Source organism: Oncorhynchus mykiss, chromosome 25 (genome assembly GCF_057628025.1).
Source record: "Oncorhynchus mykiss isolate SJ-2025 chromosome 25, ASM5762802v1, whole genome shotgun sequence".
Classification (NCBI taxonomy): Eukaryota; Metazoa; Chordata; class Actinopteri; order Salmoniformes; family Salmonidae; genus Oncorhynchus; species Oncorhynchus mykiss.
This window is the reverse complement of record NC_143046.1, coordinates 61,532,501-61,548,379: the sequence shown is the minus strand read 5'-3', so window position 1 is coordinate 61,548,379 and position 15,879 is coordinate 61,532,501. Positions and strand designations below refer to the sequence as shown.

General features: G+C 39.9%; 1 protein-coding gene and 1 long non-coding RNA gene across 2 annotated transcripts in view; one reads left to right on the top strand and one right to left on the bottom strand.

Moving 5' to 3' along the window:
* Window positions 1–2,094: 2,094 nt before the first annotated feature.
* Window positions 2,095–14,422, bottom strand: LOC110505417 (uncharacterized). Its single transcript, XR_002470757.3, has 5 exons — window positions 13,956–14,422; window positions 13,042–13,200; window positions 12,665–12,773; window positions 7,925–7,956; window positions 2,095–6,710 (listed from the first exon to the last, which is right to left on the bottom strand). It is a non-coding gene; the product is annotated as an uncharacterized LOC110505417 (long non-coding RNA).
* pax1a (paired box 1a) overlaps window positions 14,119–15,879 on the top strand; it is a 4,782-nt gene continuing 3,021 nt past the window's right edge. Inside the window, exons 1-2 of the mRNA XM_036962947.2 lie at window positions 14,119–14,454; window positions 14,918–15,544. Coding sequence (XP_036818842.1) covers window positions 14,451–14,454; window positions 14,918–15,544 — 631 coding nt within the window. The 5' untranslated portion in view covers window positions 14,119–14,450. The remainder of the gene's footprint in view (window positions 14,455–14,917; window positions 15,545–15,879) is intronic.

Genomic DNA, 15,879 nt, shown 5'->3' with positions numbered 1-15,879 from the left:
GTGGGGGTGTGTGGCTGTATGTTTAGAAGGGGATTTCTAATCACATTGCACTGTGCAGGGGCTAACTCAATGCAGGGCCCAACTCAATTATAGCACATACAGATTATCTTAATTTGATCACTCTGTTGTCACTGAATGTCCCTGAGCTGCAGGGAATGCAGATGAGCTGCAGGGATTTACAAATATTCACTGAAAACCTGCTGTAACTATTCTCCTCCTCTTCTGAAGGGGAGTAGGAAATATGGGACCAATGCGCATCGTGGTAAGTGTCCATGTTGTTTATTATAACCGGAACACTGAAACAAAAACAAAAGTAGAACAAAACGCAACAGTTCTGTCAGGTACTCATACAAAACAGAAAACAATCACCCACAACTCAAAATGGGAAAACAGGCTACCTAAGTATGGTTCTCAATCAGAGACAACGATTGCCAGCTGCCTCTGATTGGGAACCATACCAGGCCAAACACATAGAGATAGAAAACATAGAACACAAAACATAGAATGCCCACCCCAACTCATGCCCTGACCAAACTAAAATGGAGACATAAAAAAGGAACTAAGGTCAGGACGTGACACCTGCTCTAACACATGTTTATATTGGTATTGCACATTCCATGGAGCCTAAATTTGACCAGTTTACATCCTAACCACCGATCAAGCAACATTATGGACTAAACATTCATATCCTGTTGCTGCAGGATTATTTTGATGTGATAATACGTGTCAAATTAAGATCCTCTATCTGTAATTCTAAAGTAGTGATTTCTGCAGTATGCACCCTCCATCTACTTGTGTGTTTGGGGGTGTGTGTGTGTGTATGTTTGTGTTTTTTCTTGGCCAGCAAGTCCAGGCTTGGATGCAGTCCTGCCTGTCCCTATTCTATGCAAACATGTCAGGCATTTCTCCACTTGTATGAGTGAGCTACGGTCCCCCATTTTGGCAGGTTTAAAAGAAGACTTAAGAAATCATGTGTGCACTGTATTTCAAATGCTATGAAATTAAATCTCATTTGGATTCTGCAATTGTTCAAGTGTTACTTAAGTTTAAGTGTTAAAGTAAGTGTTATTCAAGAGTTATTTTCTAGAATGCAAAGTACTTTTTTAATGAGTAGTACATTCTAAATACTCTAAACTGACTGTAAGTAAGATTCAGCTGGTTCCACATTCAATGCTGATTTGAATACCCAGGGCTAGGATTACTGAACATAGTTGAGGTTCAAATTCATGTTGATTCTGCATTTATGTGACACTACACTTTGTGAATGTGGGATGTCTAGTTGATTAATCCATGTGTGTCTGGACAAACAGGTCTCCTTTGTACAGACACTGGACTTAACTTATGCAGCTTTCAACAAATCACTGAAATGACAGACGACTACCAGTATGAATACATATGCATTTCAGGAAGTCAGTGGCTCTCTTATGAGAAACGTGGAAGTGAGGCGCTGGCGGGAATACTTTGAGAACACCCAAAACAAACCCACTTTTAGCCCCAACTGGCATCCACGCCATGTTAGAAATAAGGGAACGTATTTATGGGTGTCTGGCAGTGGTTCACTGAGGTCCACACAGATACAACAAGGCTGCCTGGATGCCAGTGCCTTGCCTCCTGATCACCTTAGATTTCACATCCACCCACAGCAACTAAGTGCTGGATTCAATCTGTATCGCTGAAGTATCGTGAACGATCTGCGTGAAAATGTAAAGGTCATTTACGATTGAGCCGACATATGCAGCATTTAATGTGAACACAGTCTCCACAAACGTGGGAACATTGCCTTTAAATTTCAATCGAGCTATAATGTGTATCTTCCGTGATATTGGGCGATACGGATTGAATCCAGCCCTAAAGCCTGCACGGGAGACGATTAGTCCTCATCTTGAGCCACCAATTTAAAGGTGACTCTCCGGGGTTCAGACCACTCTTGTGTCCATGATCACCAGATCAAAAGGGCTTGTGTTTTTCTGCTTTCTACTTTAAAATAAATAAAATCCAATGATGTGAAACTAATTACAGATAAGTGAAATGCTGTTGCATTCAGTGGTATAAGTACATGATAACAATATTCAAAAATGAATCATACATAAATGATTTGGTCAGATGTAATTTACTGTAATTACTCTTCTCCTCTTCATCTCCAGAGTAAACAAGAATGATAAAGTCACCTACAGAAACTTAAACCACACTTAAACCAAACCTGAAGTTTTATGCAACTGTTTTCATTTTGGAGTGCATGATATAACAACTCAAAGATGCTGAACCTACATTGCTAAAAATCTATATTTTTACCATCCCTACAGATATCAATCCTATTGTTAAAGTTGTTACAGACGAAGGTCAACACATGGAACAAAAGTGGTTTGCTTTTTCCGTCCCTAATATAACAAAATCAAGATGGCTATACCAAACATAAGTCTTTAAAACACATACACACATGAGCACACACACAGTATAGAGACAATGTTCTGCTCTGTTGTGACATCAAAACTCACTCTGTCTTTTGGATTCCAATGTCAGGACTTCACTATTATGCTGCTGGTAACACTGACAGATTTTGAGCTTGGCTTTTGGAGGAAGACACACGGTTCTCATAAACCCATTAATCTTGAAAGGAGCAACTGTCAGAAAACATACACTACCCCTATCCCTGACATAGAAAAGGTCTGTCCAAGGCCTTGATTTCTGGTTTGCCGGAAAATGATATCACACTGCCTCTCGATAGCAGGCCTTGAATATCCCAGAGCACACTTTTCTGGGCTGGCCCTGCCATGGCATTCTTGTATGAACAAGGACAGCACACACTAACCCTAACAGAGGTGAAAAAGCAACACTACATATACACATATTCTGAACTCAGACATCTGAGGAGTACAGCTCAATGGGGATTCTCCATGCTCTGAGTTGCTCTCAAAAAGCACAACCCATGGTTGTTGCAGGTTATAAAATAGGTGGGCATGACTTCAAAGCTTCTGTCCCTTCAAGCCTGTGCTGTGTAAAATGATACTAGAAAATACTTGACATGAAAACATCAGAGGAAAAGTGCAATGAATTAAAAATAAAATGTTGTTACTATTCAACTCTGGGGTCAATAATATTTGTCCTTATCAAATATTTCAATACTACAAATCACATTTTATTGTCAAATGATTCATAACGAAAAGATGTAGAAAAGGTGTAGAGAAACTTACCCACAATGCAGAGGGAAAAAAGTACATAATGAGTAATGATAACTTGGCTATATACACGGGGTACTTACAGGTACAGAGTCGATGTGCAGGGGTACGAGGTAAATTACTTCGATACAGTGCATTCGGAAAGTTATCAGACCCCTTCCCTTTTACACATTTTGTTACGTTACAGCCTTATTCTTAAATTGATTAAATATGTTTTTCATCAATCACACAATGCCCCATACTGACAAGCGAAAACAGGTTTGTAGAAATGTTTGCAAATGTATTAAAAATAGAAAATGGAAATAAGCTTCATTACATGAGTATTCAGACCCTTTGCTATGAGACTCGAAATTGAGCTCAGGTGCATCCTGTTTCTCTTGATCATCCTTCAGATGACTCTACAACTTGATTGGAGTCCACCTGTGGTAAAATCTTTTGATTGGACATGATTTGGAAAGGCACTCACCTGTCTATATAAGGTCGCACAGCTGACAGTGCATGTCAGAGCAAAAACCAAGCCATGAGGTCGAAGGAATTCTCTGTAGAGCTCCGAGACAGGATGGTGTCGAGGCACAGATCTGGGGAAGGGTACCAAAAAATGTCTGCAACATTGAAGGTCCTCAAGAACAGAATTTTTAAATGGAAGAAGTTTGGAACCACCAAGACTCTTCCTAGAGCTGGCCGCCCGGCCAAACTGAGCAATAGGGGGAGAAGGGCCTTGATCAGGGAGGTGACCAAGAACCCGATGGTCAATCTGACAGAGCTCCAGAGTTCCTCTGTGGAGATGGGATAACTTTCCAGAAGGACAACCATCTCTGCAGCACTCCACCAATCAGGCCATTATGGTAGATTGGCCAGACTCTACAAGATTCTCTGGTCTAATGAAACCAAGGTTGAACTCTTTGGCCTGAATGCCAAGCGTCACATCTGGAGGAAACCTGGCACCATCCCTACGGGGAAGCATGGTGGTGGCAGATGAACGGAGCCAAGTACAGAGAGAAACTTGATGAAAAACTGCTCCAGATCGCTCAGGACCTCAGACTGGGGTGAAAGTTCCAACAGGACAATGACCCTAAGCACACAGTAGCTTCGGGGCAAGTCTTTGAATATTCTTGAGTGGCCCAGCCCCAGCCTGGGCTTGAACTCGATCAAACATCTCTGGAGAGACCTGAAAATAGATGCGCAGCGACACTCCTCATCCAACCTGATAGAGCTTGAGAGAATCTGCAGAGAAGAATGGGAGAAACTCATCAAGTACAGGTGTGCCAAGCTTGTAGCGTCATACCCAAGAAGATTTGAGGCTGTAATCACTGCCAATCACTTAGTACTGAGTAAAGGTCTGAATATTTACAGTAACATTCAAAAGTTCGGACACACCTACTCATTTCAGGGTTTTCTTTATTTTATTGTTTTCTACATGATTTTCCAGATTGACTGACCTTCATGTCTTAAAGTAATGATGGACTGTCATTTCTCTTTGCTTATTTGAGCTGTTCTTACCATAATATGTACTTGGTCTTTTACCAAATAGGGCTATCTTCTGTATGCCACCCCTACCTTGTCACAACACAACTGATTGGCTGAAACGCATTAAGATGGAAAGAAATTACACAAATACATTTTTAACAAGGCACACCTGTTAATTGAAATGCATTCCATGTGATGACCTCATGAAGCTGGTTGAGAGAATGCCAAGAGTGTGCAAAGCTGTCATCAAGGCAAAGGGTTGCTACTTTGAAGAATCTAATTTGTTTAACACTTTTTTGGTTACTACATGATTCCATATGTGTTATTTCATAGTTTTGATGTCTTCACTATTTATCTACAATGTAAAAAATAAAGAAAAACTTGAATGAGGAAGTATGTCCAAACTTTTGACTGGTACTGTATGTAAAAGTGATATTTCTAAAACCCTGTTTTTGCTTTGTCATTACGGGGTATGTTGTGTAGATTGATGATGAGAAAAAACGATTTAATCCATTTTAGAGTAACACGGAACCCAAACTGGCTACGCGCATGCGCCATCGTGCGTACAATTATTTTGTCCCCCTACACCAAACGCCAAACGTCACCAGGTTAAAATATCAAAACAAACTCTGAACCAATGACATTAATTTGGGGACAGGTCAAAAAGCATTAAACATGTATGGCAATTTAGCTAGTTAGCTTGCACTTGCTAGCTAATTTGTCCTATTTAGCTAGCTTGCTGTTGCTAGCTAATTTGTCCTGGGATATAAACATTGAGTTGTTATTTTACCTGAAATGCACAAGCTCCTCTACTCCGCCAATTAATCCACACATAAAACTGCTGACCGAATCGTTTCTAGTCATCTCTCCTCCTTCCAGGCTTTTTCATCTTTGAACTTATATGGTGATTGGCATCTAAACTTTCTCAGTACTACCACAATGACCGGCAAAACAGTTTGTCTTTCAATCACCCACGTGGGTATAACCAATGAGGAGATGGCACGTGGGTAGCTGCTTCTATAAACCAATGAGGAGATGGGAGAGGCAGGACTTTCAGCGCGATCTGCGTCAGAAATAGGAATGACTTCTATTTTAGCCCTTGGCATCGCAGACGCTAGTTGGCGTGCGTGAGCAGTATGGGTGCAATAATTCTACATTTATTTTTCGACGCTCGCGCATGCGACGTGTCCCGTCTGGTCAGCATGTAAGGCTATAACGTATCAAAATGTCGAAAAGGTCAAGTGGTTTGAATACTTTCTGAATGCACTGTATGTACAAATTGGTAGGGATAAAGTGTCTCGGCAACAGGATAGATAGATAGATAATAAACACTTGCCATGCTGTAGCATAGAGAACAGTCTATAGTATACTATAAGGTGTCACATATTTATAAAGTAAAAAGAAGAGAAGTCAATGCAATAATACATCTACAGTATGTAATCCAGAATTGTTCCATATCATGGGAAGATATCCAAGTAGACCAAACATGAGTCAGTAGCCTTCTTTGGAGTTTTAAGTGTTCCAGTAAATTGATAGCAGACCGAGAGAACACCACTCAAACCCGGCCATGCCACACCGCCAAAAACCAACAATGGAATGCCAACGGCGTCACAGATTATAAAACCTGTAGTAGAAACATTACAACACAAATACCTAAGAAGGCTCTCCAACGTCATATGCAAACATTATCAAGCCAATTAAAACAATTGCTTTGATCCAATTAGGATTAATATCTGGGTAACATGCCTTATAAACAATACACTGATGTAGCCAAATTAAGCTTATTAGAAGACTTAATCAAGAATACAGAATAGATTTAGTCACAGAATCACACAAAGCCAAAATATTATTAAAGGAATACATGAGTATGTGATCACTTCATGTTGAGTGTTTCTAATGAATTCCTGAACTTTTGCAACACAAACCCATGAAACTATGTCAGTTTATAATTTCGGAGACCTTCATCATCTTTTGATAGCCCATGCTCTGGTCTCGTCTTGTCTATCTCATATGTAGAGGTAGTTCTAGTAGAGGTAGTTTTCGGATGCATTCTGTCCAGGTAGTAATCTAATAATCAGGAGAAACACAAAAAGGGCAAACATTATGATTATCTTCATTCACATTACTTGTTAAAAAAAACACACACTACCTGATTCAACAATCTGACCATCACCCCTCAGCCATTGCATTCATACACACTGTATCTGTGTGATCCCTTACACGTCTTTGCAGTTTTTGCATTCCGTTATTGCTAATTAGTTTCATGCTAGATGAGGTTTGAGAGAGGATGATGTATCTTTGTCTTGGTTAACCCCTACGTCAGATGTTACACACAGGCGTGTCTCATTATGATCCTCTAAGATAATATTTCCATATGGACAAATTGAATTTGTGGTCACTGATTACTGTGTTTTTATCTTTGTAGGGGACACTGTTCCATTCTCTCCAGATATGCCTCTCCTTGCGTGTATTACAGTAAGCCTTCATCTATTAAAGCAGTGAATGCATTGTGGGACTCAACTATCTGTGAGTAATGAAAATAGCTGCTTTATGGTTGTGTTTACCAGATATGCTTCGCTGATGGGTACGTGAGAGTAGTGTGTAGTGTGTAGGGTGGTGGGAGGGGGTAGGGGGGGGGGGGGGAACAAGTCTAAATAGACAGAGATCAAACTGGGAATGTTAACAATCACCCTGTTCATATTTTCTGACGACATTTTATTGGATCACAGCACAATAAATTTAAAAAAGACCTATTTTATATTTTCCTTGATATATTTCCATGCTTAATGAAAGCCAGATTTGTCCCCAATATTTAGCAACACTGTCATGGATTTCAAGGGCAGCCAACACTATAGAATATAAACAATGTAGCATGTTATGTATTTCAAGTGCAGCCAACAATATAGAATATAAACAATGAAGCATTACCTCAACTAACCTGTGCTCCCCACACATTGACACCTGTATATAGGCTCACTACTGTTCTTTTATTGTTTATCTTTAATTATTAGTTATTTTTACGTTTTATTTAAATGTGTTATGTTTTTTGTTGTTGTTTTACTTCAGGTTTTTTTGTAAATACTTTCTTAACAGTTATTTTTCTTAAAACTGCGTTGTTGGCTAAGGGCTTGTAAGTAAGCATTTCACTCTAAGGTCTACACCTGTTGTATTCGGTGCATGTGACAAATAGCTGGTCTCTTATTAGTGCCATAGGACACACACTCACAAACACATGCACACACACACACACACACACAAACGCACAAATATCCAGCACTTACCAGCCATCTCTGCCAACAATGTCCATTAATTCCTGTAAAGGAAATACATCATGAAGTGGAGCCATTTTAGTCCACAGCCATTCATTCTTGTTTTTACACTCCACAGTACAGATACTACACATTTAACAAATGAAATCCAAATGAGTTCACTTGCAAGCCCAGCTGTGCTACATTGTGAAGCATATTTATTTGGGGACAAAATATGTTTGTTTTTCTCTGTATAAAAGCTTGGTTTCTGAGATGTACAAATCTAATGTATTTGCCCGAGTGGGTTTTTGCATTGCTGCACATACAGCCTAGAAATCAAAAGGGATGCATATTCCTACACGGCTAGACAAGGCTCCCTCCCCATGTAACAATTAGACTCCCCTCTGCACACGGGACGTGTTTCGAAAAGGTCACAAGCAATTACTGAACCGGATAAAAGCTGGCCTGTCTCACATGGCACTGCACACTCTCATTAGGCGTGTACTGCAGCCTAGAGTGGGTCTCTGGGCCATAAAATCCCTGTGCTGCTCCCTGCCTTCCAAACCTCCTCTAATAGGTCTGCACCCACCAGTGTTAGCAGCACAAGGGAAACTACACATCACCTCTGGATCAGATATGAGGGGAAAGGAGTACTGGCAAACACTGTGAGAGGATGAGGGCCTACTGTGCATCACAGTGCTTACTCAAAACCTGACAAGGGAAGGACATGGTATTTCCCCAATCATAAAGACAGGCTTAATTTGTATGGATGTTTTAAAAGATGGGATTAATAGAAATAAAAGAGTATGATTATTATGTGTATCTATGAATATAGTCATACTCATGAACCATATAGGTTCATATAGGTCCCATACAAATTCAAGCCAAAGAGGAGATAAAGGCAAGGGAGGAGTCTCTAAACTGCACGAAAAGGCAACAGAGATCCTTTATTGATGTGATCCATGCACAGGATACCTTGCTCTCAGGGCCGATTCCAAACAGAATACTTGTGGCCTTATTGAAATTGAATTTTAGTACACCCAGTTTTACACTCTCTGGCCCATGTCGATCCTAGTGCGCTAGATGCACTCATTGTGGACCCTGTCTAACACTTTCCATGCTGAGGTATGAGATCACAAAACTCACAAACACGAAATCAAAACCGGAGGTCTTCAATATAACACCATGGCCCATCAAGTAGAAAAGGGCCATTTGAAACCTTAACTAATAGACAGTAGCGTATATCGTATACATCTGCCTTTTCAACGTCTGAAGGCCAAATGCATGGGGACGATTTTTCCGCTAGTAATTCATATGGAAAAGTTCAAAATGTGTATCATGCTATTAACAGTTCATTTAAATCGAGCATCCTATTATATGAAAAATATAATTGATATAAATATCACACACACACACACACACACACACACACACACACACACACACACACACACACACACACACACACACACACACACACACACACACACACACACACACACACACACACACACTTACTCACGTACCTCCAGGCCACACACACACACACACACACACGCGCATACAAATAAATAAAATGTAAATTTCAAAAAGGCACAATGCAATGGAGAAATTGGTATTAGGCTAATATGTAATATTGCTAACCTAAAATGCCCGATAAGCTATAGTGAATTAAGTTGTGGGTAAGTGCAATTCATTATTAAACAGTCGATTTGCATATGTTTCGTCTATTCCACTGGGAATAAGGGCCAGTAATTTCACTAAAGAAGAAAGAAAAGTAATTTAATTAAGGTATGAACTAGCCTCCGCTATATGAAAACTAAACATCTAAGAAGTCCTTCATTCACGGATAAGATCATGCACACTTGAAGAGAGGATTCCTCAACGTCACTTGAAACAAAGATCAATCAATACTGAAGGACTGGGTCTGTGCACCTGCAATCTTCAACCGTATTCAAATTCAAGTTAAAACAAGCGACGGATATCCACCCAAATTTGTTTGCATCTCTCTATCATTGAAAACTATGAATAAACATTTTAAAGCAATGTATCAATTCATGGGGAGATGAGGCATGTGTTGACAGTAAACCATAGCAAGAAATTGTTTATTTATTTTAATGGCCAAATATTATTTCGATGATCAATCGTTGAAATAGGCAACGTTTGGAAAGATTTCTAAACGAAATATAATCGAAAAGGCAACTTAACCAAATGTAAGTGGGCTAGCTGCAAAATCGAAATTTCATGCAAAATCGAAAAATAAAATAAAATAAAGGAATCAGACGGGTTTATTCAGAATTGCTGGTGCATCGCGGTGTGTTTTTCTTTAGTAGTAAACCGTGGAGGGGAGTGATCGGAAAAACAACTATGCAATATCGTTTATTACGCATAGGCTTATCTATTGAGCAGCATATGGGCTCAGAATATGGGCTGTCAGCGAGAATAGGCCTAAGTAGTTAAATACCGGACTACCGTAAGAACTAAAGCCCAATACAAGGCTATATGATGTCATTTAAGACGATTGTGAATACTTACAGTAACGTGTGAAATATAATTAGCTTGCAGTGTTCACAAGACGCAACTAATGTTACAAAGGTCTCCGCTTCAGCTAAACATACTTAGAACCCTGATGTGTGCACGGCGTTTAATGCATAAGGCATTGAGAACACTACCCATAGGCCCTACATGTACAGTGACGAAACCGCCAGTTTGCCGAAAACGACAGCTTCCTTGCAACACATCCAGTGGTGATGTGTGTGCCAAACTAAAGTAAGCGCATACCAGCCTCCTGCGTCATGGGTTGTAACCACAGAGGTGACATGAGACGAGAGGTGGACACCTGTTGGGACCCAGGTCCGCGCGCATGCTGGCCTTTCTCCAGCCGCTACCGCAACTGGAGAATGTGCTGGTTTGAGGCGCTCGAGACGAGGATATAGCCCATACAGAAACACCAACTTTTGAGAAACTATTCGATCAAACTAGTAATGGAAAAGCATAACCTTTTGGTGTCAGTTCATATTTTTGTTGGCGTGATGCCAGTCGTTAATGATTGAAATGATGCATACAGATTGAACTGAGACACATCTAACTCCTGGAAATCAAACATGAGAGACAAGAGATGTTTTGGGCTGATTCGTTATCTAAAATGTATTCTATTTCAAGTATGTTAGAAAGTGATAATATCTTTCAACCGTTACAAAAACTACATTTAATTCATGCAAATGTTAATCGATTCACAACGGGCATTTAGGGAACTTCATAACTGTTTGTTTGGTTTTGTCACGTGACTTTTGCAGCGCCACAGTTGAACACGACCTTCCTACTTTACCAGCAGGTCATTCTTCTCCCAGACATGTATTTAGGCACTTTTTTTAATCAGGAACATGCACAAAAAAAAGACTCCATAGACCTAGAAAGACGTCAGTCAATTTTGAGGGCCTTTATGTACATAATGCAATATTGAAAGTGTTAAAATTATTGCGTAATAGGCTAGCGAGCAGATACACAGTGTATCTGTCACTACATTTTACTGATACAATCGTACAGCCTAAAATAATATTACTCCCCAGTCCCTTTATAAAAGTCATAATTATCCTTTTCAATTGATCATTGGTGCTTATGTATTTAGTACGCAAATATTCAACAATGTTGAAGATTCGTTTTGCATATACCTTTCTCTACAGAGATAATTAAAATATTATAAGTAATTGGCCTTTGATTGACGAAAGCACAAACTCGAAAATGTTCAACTAGTTATAGGCTACAGAAATAATCAAATGTAAATCATATGTTATTAGCCAACACTATACATGTTGCATTGTTTCTGAATTTTCCTGAAAAAAAGGAAGATTAATAAAAACAAATGCATGTAAAACCTACTTGACCAAATATCTAACGGTGCTAATAGTAATAAATAAGTAAGTATTCATTAATTTTAAAAGCTATGGATAACAGTTTAATTAGCTTGTTGACATTATATAATATTGCCTGTTAGCAACAGAAATGTTTCATATTTTCAGCGTCAAAGTGCAGACGTTTAAACGATTATCTTATCAGACATGCCTTCATAAAGACACAATGCAAAACTCGAAAGAAAATAAATATACTTTGTCATTTGGTAATTGATGAAAGTCGACCCATTGATTTGTAATTTGCTCTGTAGATTTAGTAAGCGGCTGAATCAGCTCTACACCAGATAGGCCTACCAGTTTTACCGTGCCTCCAAAGTACAAATTTACTCGCTATACATTCAAATACAGCTCGTATTTAAACTTAAACTATTTCACGTTGTAGTTCTTGTCAAAAAAGTTTCTGAAAAATATATTTGAAACATGCATTTATACCTGACACATCACGACATGTTTGTGTTCCAGTGGTCCTCTTAGCCAAATAATCTGCACAGTTGTGGCAGTATGTTGGAATCTGTTAAAACTAGATGACTGCATGCGAGGTGTAATTCCTATTCTTTCCAGATGAGGGATGAGTTTCTGTTGAGCAGTCCTATGGATTTCTAAAATAGTTTTCAACAGAATTCCACAGAATCCAAGCAAAAGCCTGTCAAGAAGATGAACAAAACAGATAGATAGACCTAATGTAGTTCTGTCGCGTGTCACTTCATCAAGATAGTCAATAAATGATGCTAATTCCATTGAGAAACATTCAATTTTGCATTGTATGCATTATGTTTGATTTCCTATTGCTTGCAGACAACCTGGAGAGCAGCGAGCATCAATATCACACTAACTGTACCATAATTGTTCACAGTAACTGTACCATAATGAGCGATCGCCCTCTCCTCTTATTTCGCCTCCATCCAAGGTTGCTGTGGTGACCCAACCTGATGTTTTCCATGTGTCTCGATCCCTTTAAGACCTGTAGTGAACTGGCCAAGAAAGAGGGGATAGTGACACTGCACCTTGTTACGGTTGGGACGACTGTTAACTTTTACTACAGACATTTTGCAAGCTTATAAACGATACTTTTTTAACTTCCACAGGAAACACAGAGAACATGCTGTGATAATGCTAGCCTCTGGAATTCAGTCAATACCCTATAGTCTGGGAGCATTACAAGCCACAAAGGTATTGATTACATGGGTCCTATAGCATGTTTGATGCTAAGGATGGAGGTGTAAAAAAAAAAGGCCTCACCAGTTAGTGAGTCCCTTGGTCTGGCTTGTAATCGAAACTTCATGTGACACTATTCTATTAGCCCATGGTCTGCTCGTTCTGGCGTCTAATGGCTCGCGGATCAAATCATTGGCTTCAGCTCAGCTCCCAGGTGTGACGCACGGGCGGTCAGTTTGTGCCCTCAATGCCAAAAAAACAAACACATGTTAACATATGGTGGCATTGTAAAGCATACTGGAAAATATATTAATATTTAAAGACAATTGTAATAACATAATAATCGGCATTACAATATAAAAACATCGAGGCGGGATTTAGCCTAGTGGTTAGTGCGTTGGACTAGTAACCGAAAGGATGCAAGATCGATTCCCTGAGCTGACAAGGTAAAAAACACTAATCTGTTCTGCCCCTGAACAAGGCAGTTAACCCACTCTTCCTAGGCCGTTATTGAAAACAATAATTTGTTCTTAACTTAATTGCCTGGTTAAAAAATACATATATTTCTAATCAAAATGGCGTTGGAAAATGTTGGGGAAATGGATGGTATGGAAATGTATCAACGTTGATGGAGTTAAACAATTCTGAAACATGATGTTTTTATGAAAATAATAAACAACAATCAATAATCAAACGTCATAGAAATATATAATTTCTATCCCATACCAATATTCTTTGCAATTGCACTTTACGCACGAGCCTATACATGTGCTAATACATTTCGTCCAGACCTATAACAGGTTTATAACAGAATATGTGTAAGTGATCTCTGATCTTGACCTAAAGAGGGGGGTGGATGCGATTCTAATGGTGCTCTGATCAAAATATATAGGTTTCACTGCATGCTATATTGCCAAGTGTCACTCACAAACTATTATAAACACAATTAACATTAGTGGAAGTGCCTATTTGAAGTCCATCCAAAAGCACAAGCTCACCTCATTTGAAATAATCTCTTCCATGGTTTTGAATAGTCACTCCATCTTTTCTATCCTACCAATGCATCATGTTTGATAAACGTTTTCCCTCAGACACTTCCCCCTATGTAAAACACCCAGAGGTTGAATTGAGCAAACCGGATGGTGCATGTGTGTAACAGCCTTTCCACAGTCAGGACGGCCAATGAAATCATACCAGAGCTCCAACGTAACTGGTAAAATTGACGTGGAGGGACGCGTCAAATGAATCCCAGCAAACTTCAGCCTCCGGTATAACTCAAATTTGCCTTTATCGGATTAAGATCACTTCAGTGCCATTGTACCGAGTAGTTTCTCTCAAAGCACTGTGACAGAAGAGTGGAAAGAACATCGGGAGGAGACTTTTTAGAAGTCCCATTTGTTCCTTAACTTTTTGCTTCCTTCGTGCAGAAGGGAGAACCACCGCATTCAGCCATTGAGGGGCAACTATTTCAAAGCATCTCGAACCACAGGCAAATGGGTAAGCTTGCGTTAACATCTGCATGCTTCAGTGAAAGAAAGCTTATGGAAGCATAACCGTGCTTAACACGCCTGCATAACGTCAGAAAGAACCAGAAAGTTTATTTCGGGGTGTAGGTAAAGTGGACAGACACATCCCTTTCCAGAACGAATGGAAAGATATGCTAATGTAAAATATTCATAATCTGGGAGTTCATATTCAATGGTTGATTAAATGGATAGTTAATGTAAAGGATGCAATTTATTTACATAAAACGTAAAAAGTGTCAAAAGTATCTCTCAGATCCAAGGTAAGTAAAATATAAGGTAAGTTAAATATATCTTCCTGCTGTGAATAGTAATAATAACTTGCATTAGCACGCATTGTCCATGGTTAAATGTACTGTAAGTATGGAGAGCATGAAAATAGTTTTGTCTGCTTTTCGTGACAGTTGAATATGTCCATCTATCTTCATTCCCTGCAGAGCAAACCTATGGGGAGGTGAATCAGTTGGGTGGTGTATTCGTCAATGGACGACCGCTGCCCAACGCCATACGACTACGGATAGTGGAATTGGCCCAGCTTGGAATCAGACCCTGCGACATCAGTAGGCAACTTCGTGTCTCTCATGGCTGTGTGAGCAAGATACTAGCACGATACAATGAAACGGGTTCTATTTTACCCGGTGCCATCGGGGGGAGCAAACCACGGGTTACTACACCGAATGTGGTGAAGAACATAAGGGATTACAAACTAGGTGACCCGGGGATCTTTGCCTGGGAGATCCGGGACAGGCTTCTCGCAGACGGAGTTTGTGACAAATACAACGTGCCCTCAGTAAGCTCCATCAGCAGGATTTTACGGAACAAGATTGGAAATCTTTCCCAGCCGAACCAGTATGAGAGCAGCAAGCAAGCCCCCACACAGGCCGGCCTCTCTTACAACCACATATACCCCTATTCATACCCCAACGCTATGTCACCCAATGGCAAAATGGGCAGCGGTCCCGGAGTACCCGTGGCGGCCGGGCATGTAAGCATATCAAGGGCCTGGCCATCAGCACACACTGTCACCAACATTCTGGGTATCAGGGCCTTCATGGATCATCAAGGTGTGTAATATTGCATTTATTTTCCAGACAAATGATTGCGTGCTGATCTGAATGGCACCATGCACACACAGTTGTAACCCATTTTCCAATAATTATCCAAGTACATTTGGGGTCACAGGTTCGAGCTATTTGACGTGCTGTTCAGTTTATTACTCATTATATGATGAATTGATTTATACATCCTGTTTTGACGTTAGTTCATCAGGGAGGAAATGTGCCCTATACATCTTTGTAGGCCTTGGTTTGGTGCCTCACAAGGAAAACAACTTACTCTGTAGGTCTACTCACTCGTGCCTGTAGGCAAACACCTTGCTTAGGCTAGGATACTTATTAAA